The sequence below is a fragment of the Cygnus olor genome, chromosome 11 (assembly GCF_009769625.2).
Source record: "Cygnus olor isolate bCygOlo1 chromosome 11, bCygOlo1.pri.v2, whole genome shotgun sequence".
Taxonomy (NCBI): Eukaryota; Metazoa; Chordata; class Aves; order Anseriformes; family Anatidae; genus Cygnus; species Cygnus olor.
In genome coordinates, this window is record NC_049179.1 from 8007798 (window position 1) to 8015748 (window position 7951).

The 7951-nt window shown below is 39.4% G+C and overlaps 1 protein-coding gene and 1 long non-coding RNA gene across 2 annotated transcripts in view; one reads left to right on the forward strand and one right to left on the reverse strand.

Moving 5' to 3' along the window:
* The window catches only part of CHRNB4 (cholinergic receptor nicotinic beta 4 subunit), a 12846-nt gene extending 8430 nt beyond the window's left edge, over nt 1-4416 (reverse strand). The window contains exon 1 of the mRNA XM_040570651.1: nt 4121-4416. Coding sequence (XP_040426585.1) covers nt 4121-4175 — 55 coding nt within the window. The 5' untranslated portion in view covers nt 4176-4416. The remainder of the gene's footprint in view (nt 1-4120) is intronic.
* LOC121076378 overlaps nt 1-7657 on the forward strand; it is a 23583-nt gene extending 15926 nt beyond the window's left edge. The window contains exon 3 of the long non-coding RNA XR_005823485.1: nt 7552-7657. This is a non-coding gene — a long non-coding RNA (uncharacterized LOC121076378). The remainder of the gene's footprint in view (nt 1-7551) is intronic.
* The last annotated feature ends 294 nt before the right edge of the window (nt 7658-7951 follow it).

Sequence of the window (7951 nt, forward strand, 5' to 3'; positions counted from 1 at the left end):
TAACACAGGAAGAATGTTTCAAAGATCTAAATGGAGGGAGTCTGGGTGTGACTTTTCGTTGTCACAGGAGACAAGGAAAGAGTTGCCGGCACAGGTATAAATTGGAAGACTCTGATCTGCGTAGGGAAAACCGGAGGATGAGCTGCAGGAGTCATAGGGTATTTTTAAGGATTGGGAGCTCTTTGGTAGCCAGTGATGTTTCTGTTTCAGAATAATTTTATATGAAATCCAGAGGCACTAATATAAGCCTTACTTTATGTGTAAAACCAAACCTGATTTATGGACTAGCACAAATGCTTTAAATCTTAGACAGCTAAAGCTGGAGTCTAGTAACTGCAAAATACAGTATCTGCAGGCTGCTGTCAAACAAGCCTGAACATGCCCTGTGGAGCAGGATGGCTTATTGCACAGCTCCAGAGGTGACTGGGTCCGATGTTGTCGTGTTTGCTTTTTTATGGCATGGTGGCGGACTTTTCAAACCAGTGTTGACCATGTAATAATACTGATGACGAAGGTCCTGGTAACAACCTGCCAGCAGTATTGTCCCTTTGCAGGAGAGAGATTCTGCTGTATGTAGAGTAATTCTGTGTTGTGTGATACACCTGACAGTGATGGACACAGGCATTAATGAAAACAGATTCTAGTCTAGTGAATAGCATGATTCTTCAGTAGGAAAGGGCACCTAACAACCCTTGAAATTGCAGAAATTAAAAGTGTGTCTCTACAGCATATTTGCTTCCATGTGAACTGGTCTGTAAGTTGCTAGAGGGAACAAATCTCTCTTGAAACTTGGTAATTTTGAATTACACTCAGATATAAAAATACCATAAGAACTTGTTTCTGATCCAGTACGAAAGTGGGGAGACATCAAAGAAAATTTAATCAAACAGATCTTTCATATCTAAGAACAGCTTTCACTCAAGCTGTGGGGAAAGGATGAGATAAACAGCAGGCATGCTTTAATTCTCTTAAAAGGCGTATGTGCTACGTCATTGGTAGCACAGATTTTGTCACACATCCTTAACTGTAACAGTGTCCTCTAGAATAGGCTTCTCAAGTACATCCCAAGCCATTTGGGAAAATATCTGTGTTTGTTGGGTTGGTTTATTTTGTGATTCACACTTGCCTTGTACTCCTGCACAAGTCATTATGAAAACCTTAGTACGATGTGATATTTTAATGTTAAATTCATCCCCAATGTAAGCCTGCCTAATCAAAGGCTTATCAAGCTAAAGCTATGTTGATCCTTGCTAAGCTCCAGATTCTGTTTTTTTTTTTTTTTTCTTTTGTATTGCAATTAAGATGGAGCTAAGGTTTATACTGTGTAGAAAATGGGGCTTCATTCCAGGAATGGATTGTTTTGTGTTTACAGGGATAGCTGAAAAGTCTTGTGGTAGCTGAAGAGATAATCTTGATTAGTTATTTTTATTTTATTTTATTTTTAATTTTTAAGCAAATATTTGTGCTGCTGCTGCATATATAAGTGACATAAGCTGACTGCTATAATTCAAATATAAATAAATTGTCATTTGGTTTGTTTCATATAGTGGTTGCTGAACGTTGCTAGCAAAGAGAGTGAATTCTTGTTTGAGTTGTTAAATATGTTTTCACTGTGTTCCCATCTTTCTGTAATTATTCTAGTGTATGGAGTGTTTGCCTAAGCAGTGAGAAAAGTGAAAACTGCAGAATATTTACAGAAACCTAATTCTGAAGTTACAGTAATCACTGCTTGTTATCTGAAACCTGATTTGGGAAGTCATGGTCATCTGGTCGGCAAATCACAACATACTGTGGGTCTCCATGTCTGATGAGAACAGCTCAGATTTCCAAGTACTGACTCTGTCAATAAACTTTATGCAACTGAATGACTGCCATGACTTAATTATAAAAACAGTCTGTTAAATAATGAACCCCTTTGAGATACTGTTATCTGTTCTTAGGGAAGGGGTTCCTATAATGAAGAATTATTAACAAAATTGCCATGCCATCCCAACCCTTAAAGAACTTAGTCATCAAAAATTAAGGTCAGAGGGGCTACTCTACCTCACTCAGCTGCCTGTATCACTTGCCACTAGATGTCAGCAGTGCCCTGCCTTAAAGGTTGCCAGGACTAATCTGTTTGTAAATAAAGTGTAAAAATGAATGGCTCTTGAATAATTTTTATAATCTACTTTCCATTACCAATCTTATAGTAACCAGATGGCACCTAATGAAAACAAAATTGCCAGGCATTCAAGTTTGTCCTTATATGCATTTCATGATGTCAGTGGTTGCGCATTTGAAAACTCCTGTTTTTCTCCTCAGAGTTGGAAGAAATGCAAGTGCACTTTTTCCCCTCACAAACTCTTTTTTTCCAAATAGCAGTCATCACCACAAACGCTGCAGAGAGTAAAACGTTGCTTTTAGAGAAATGATTTTAACAATAATGATGGAGCAGCCCTAATTTGGGGGTAAAGTGTGTTTGTGTACTGAAAGTAGTAATAGGGAAAACACATTGGGATGGATCCTGAGCTAGGGAAATTTTTGTAGCTTCACTGAACATGCTACACATCTCCTCCATGACAAGGAAAGCAAATTACCCCGTAACTTGCAGCACAGATTCTGCAGTAAGTTTGTATTCTTTGTGTAGGGTTATTACCATTAAAAACAAATTGCTTTAGGATGCTTTCACAGTAGAAGAAACAAAACCAGATGTGATTCACTACTCTGTGCAAACTTTCCTTTCTACATGGTCTAAGTTAAATATAAAAAATGAAGTAACTCCTCAGCCTGTGCTGTATTGCTTATTTTCAGTGTAGTGACAAATACATCGGCATGATTTCCACAGAACAAAATAAGGAGCAGTGTCGACAAATACAGGCAAGTGCACTGTTATCACTGTCTAAATTGTAGAATTTAACTTAAGACATGCTTCCCCCATTTCCCTAATCAGTTATTTTAATAACTGTTGAAATAATAATAGTTTAGAAATAATATATTGCACAACCTATTGTCATTTTGGTCTTTCCTCTCTTGCAAATGGCTTATGTTGACAATGGTGACATACCAAATTCCCACCTATAATTAGGAAAGAGCAAGTAGGATGCAGCAATAAGACAATCCTATTATCTTCTCTGAAATTACTTAGTGATGTTGTTACTTCTCAGTGTACTCCTGAGTAAAAAGATTTATATGGCGTCTTAGGACAATGCACACTACTTTGGAATGATTATTGTTCCTAAGGAAGTAATAGTGACTTTACTGTATTTTAAAGGCTATTTTAACTTCTGCACTGCAATTAATGCAAATAAAAAGGAAATGCTGATGGATTCAGAAATGTGTAATCTAAAGTAGGCCCTCACCCTGCAGTTGTTACTAAGCAGATGTTTTCTGAAGTTGGCTTTCAGTAACAGAAGAAACAAAACTGCAGGTTGACTAGGTACATATAGGAAAATGTGATTTTTGTCCCAGTTCACTTTCAGCCAGTTTCACTCCGAACACTTCAGTGGAGTCTCTCCGTGGGAAGATGCTCCCAAGGTAAATGCACTATTGTGTGCTGCTGTTGAGCTGTGCATGTTGGCTAAAACATAGGCAAGAAATTCTGACGGGCTAAAGAAAATGTTCTTAATGTATGTTTATATTTTTAAATATATATTTATGTATTCCAATTGAAATTAAACATTAATTATGTACGAATCAAACAATTAGGAAATAAGAACTTTGCAAATACACAAACTCGAGTCAATAATTGTACAGAGGGGTGAGATCTCTGTCATTTATGCTTTATGTCTTGGTTCATTTTTTCTTTTTTCATTCTAAACGCAATACCTGCTTTTCCTGTCACAGATAATCCTGGGAGCATCTAAAGGAACATTCTTTACTTGTTATCAATGTCATCTCCTACTGCTCTGTCATTTTATGTCCAACTTACTGCCTGTCCATATGCATCCTAGTGGATTTGCTGATACCGAATGAGCCAGAAACAACACTAAAACAATCAATTTCATGCATCTTCGTAAAGTCTGCAGCCTACTGAGGTGGTAGTTACAAATGGTTTGAGAGCTTATATCACCGTCCTATCTCGTAGCCCTGAAAGCTAACACTGTTCTGCAAACTGTATCTGAAAGAAAAGATCACTTACCGTTAAAATAATAGGAGCCCACTACAAAGAGAAAGAGGGTGTATGTATTCCTCATGGCAATAAAAAGAAGAGCTGGATTATTGTTCTTCAATTAAGACAGCTGGCAGTAGGCTCTGTTGTCAGGGTTGCACAAGGAAGAGATGTAAAAGCAAACCTGAATCTTGGAGGTATTAAATCCCTGGAAAGAGACAGACAGTAGGACCTGGCAGAAGCATTCTGCAAAGTGGAGTTTTCATAAGCATAGTGGTCCCTCCCCCTTTGCAGCTGTTTAAAGAGCTTTGTGGAGAGGAAAAGCACATAAGAAGAGGAACATAATGTGATAATGTTGACTAAGAGGAAATGAAAGAGCAAGCTAAGGAACATGATCTGCAAAACACAACTGCTTAATTCATGCTACTAGGTAACATTTAGAAGGATTTCTGGTTAATAAATGCAGTGGGTGGGAATAGCTATGTGGGAAGAGCTGGATATAACTTTGTGCCATAAGACCTGTTAGTAAAAGTCATGTCAATTAATTACAGCCCTAGCAGAGGCTTATCTTCTGTGTCAAGAGAAACAGTCCATTGCCTGTTTCCAGCCCTCTTCGACTCCAAGACCCGCACATGTGATCTCTATAAACTAGAACTCTAAAAGGCTTTTTGGGAGCAGCTGGAGAGGAAGGGGGAATTTGCTGTCATTAGCATTTGACAGGATTTGTAGAAGAAAGCAAATGCAGCTTGGTGAGAAATAGCCAATAGCCATAAAGACATTCCAGAGCAGTGTTAGAGAAATTTTATGGAAGTTATCATTTATAGCTAAAGGGTTCAGCAGAGTATAGAGTATCATGTTTTGGGACTTGCCATGGGAAGAGGTATAGAAAGAAGGGATGAGAAGAGCTTAGGTGTCCTTTGGAAGCACTGTAGGACAGACTGAAGTTCCTGGTTAGAAAACATATGTTGATCTTCTAGTTACTATTTTATCCCCATATTGAGATTCCTCTCTGCATATGATGGCCACAGGATGCAGTTCTGTGCTCGTCCCATCTCCCAGCAGTCTAACTCCCAGTGGAGGCATTCCTTATTTACCAGCATAACCCATGTATGTACCAGACCCTTAATCTTTACTTCTGCATCAAGCACAGTTGCTGTCTAACTGGGGCTGTTTGGAGAAGGGCAACTGCTGCTATTCTGGGGCAAGCTGTCTGTGTAGCAGTGAGCAATTAATTGCCTTCCCTTTAAGCACTGTAGCCACCACCTATTTTTTTTTCCTCACTAAACGGACCAGCATGTTGTGGCTTTCTTGTCTTTAAAGGAGCTACCATTAAAGGTAGTACAATAAATAAATAAACTCTATTTTTTTTTTGTACTATCTACAATCTATGTTACATGTCTGAAGAGTAAATTGGTTGGTTTGGGCTCATTTTTTTTAGTGGTGGAGGATGGATTCAGTGAGACAAATGGAAAAGCTCTCACTGCATGGACTTCTATTTAGATAAAACAAGCTGTTATGAGTCAGCTTTGATGAAGTGGCTTGAACTGTTGCCTTTCCTTCCTCTGAAAATTCAAGGTATGTCAACTATACCATATCCTCCACTGAGGCTTCCCAGTATTTCTTTAAAAAGCTTTCAACCGTCCATCATGAGAAGGATGGCTGGTACCTTCTCACCTTTCTTCACCTGCAATCTCGAGTAATCTCCTTTAATGTAACACCCTCAGTTATAATCTCTTAAGCTTTATGGTGTTTTGTTAATTGTTACTTTAAAAGATAATGATTAGGTCCAGCCTGGTGTCGGAGGTCTCTTGTGGTGGCTTCTGCATGTTAGTGTAAGTCTTTTTTATGCTTTCATCACTTCCTTTTCTCTCTTATTCTCTCTGTGTTTGCTGGAGTTGATTTACAGAGGAGGTTAGAATTCTACTTTCAAAATAGTGTGGAAATTGAGGGAGGAAAAGAATGGTTTCAGTGGGACAAACAGGAGAATAGTCACTGTGGGGACATCTGCTTGGATGAAAAAAGCCAGTGCAATCCAAGTGATTGCATATGAATGGACTAACTGCAATGAAAACATAATACTTCAAAAGCTGGAGGAAAGCAGAGAAAGCACATGTTGAAACTGAACTTTCCTACAGCAAATTGCTGTTTTAATAGTCACAAACTCTAGTAAGTATGTGCCAAGGAAAGCGTTTATGCTGAGCCCTTCACTCCTAGCTCCTCACCATGGTGTGCTTCGCTTGTACCTCATCAAAGGCCTCTACCATCAGACTTTGCTACGGTCTTGTGCCCGCTGCTAAGCAATGTTGTACGGGAAATTGCTCTCAAGGAGCTGCGCCTTTAGTTGTTATGGGTATGGTTGAACAAAGTACCAGTCTGTTGGGGAAGAAAGACTGCATCTGTTTCTCTGTTTTAACTTTCTGATGTATGACCTATTTATCCTCAAAGGCAAATCTTACATCTGCCAATCCGACCTCTGTGCTTCAGCAGCAGTCACAGGAGTAACAGATGTATGCACCCTGAAGCCATTGCACTTGTGCAGTCTACACTGCTTGATGCTTGAGAGTTGAATAGCAGCTCAAGGTATAACAAAACTGACTGGGACAGATTCACCAAAGTGGTGGGTGGTCACAGAGCCAGAGTCACAGATCGTTCACTGATTTTTGCTGCTGAAGCTGAAGATGGACAGGGAGAATGACCACAGCTGTGTTTCTTCCCTTTGGCCATATTCTTTCCTCTGCCATTCATGTCTGTTCATTCTTACCAACAGGTCACTGAAGGGCTTCCTTGATCACTTGTGCTATGCAATCCTTTTCCCTAGGGTGATATTATAGAATTCCACTTGTTCATTAAGTTGATATCCTGAAATGACAAGTCTTTTCGTAGACATTAGCATATGCACTATTCTGGATTTGCATGTTAATACACTGTGCAAGCATGGGAATAGCATGGCAGAGAGCCATCCACTCAGGATTGTTCCTGGTGCTGCAATGCTTTGCATGACTTACAGTCTTAAAGCTTTTAGGTACATGAGGAATATAAGATGGCCAAGTGCACAAGAAAACTGGCAGATCCTTTTCATGGATTTGTCACAGTGATTTGAAGTTTCCACTTGCATTAGGAAAGAACCAGTCAGAAATGCTGGAGCTTCCAAAGCAGTAGCAGCCTGGAGTGCAGTTGCTCACCTTAGTGAGGCAGGTACAGATAGAGGGATATCACTGAAAAATAAATGCTTCCAGGTGGAAAGCAACAATTAGTTTCCAGCAGTTGTGACATTGAAATGAATTTCAGGGCTGAGCTCATGTCTAAACTGGATCAATAAGGGACTTCAGATCATCTTCTAAAATACTGGCCTTACAAAACACAGAAGACCGTCTTTATGTTGTGCTTGCAGAATAGCTGTCACTTGCTGGATGAAAATTGCTACAGAAGATGTCAACTAATGGCAAACTTTGTTTTTCTAGCACCTTACATCGAAGTGAACTTCAGTGATACCTGTCAAGGTCTTGGCTCATCTCATCAACATCGAGGCATACTTGGCTTTCTGATCAGTTGAAAAAATGGAACTTCTGATACGTGAGTTCTCCAAATAGCCATTGTGGCCCACTGTAGTTAAAATCATAGTTTTGCCTAGTCAACACTTTTTAAACAAGCTCATTAGAACAGCTGTGTTGGGGTTAACATTCTCCCTTTTGGGAATATTTTTTTCCCTGCAAGCCTACTTACAGTTCCATTAGAGATGTGTGATACCAGAATCACACCAGATTGGTACCTGAGCCATTCTGGTTGCTAATGTTTTTGAGATAAGTTGTACTGCTGTAGCCTCACTGAAGAAGGTCACACGACAGCACTGGTAAGTCTGCA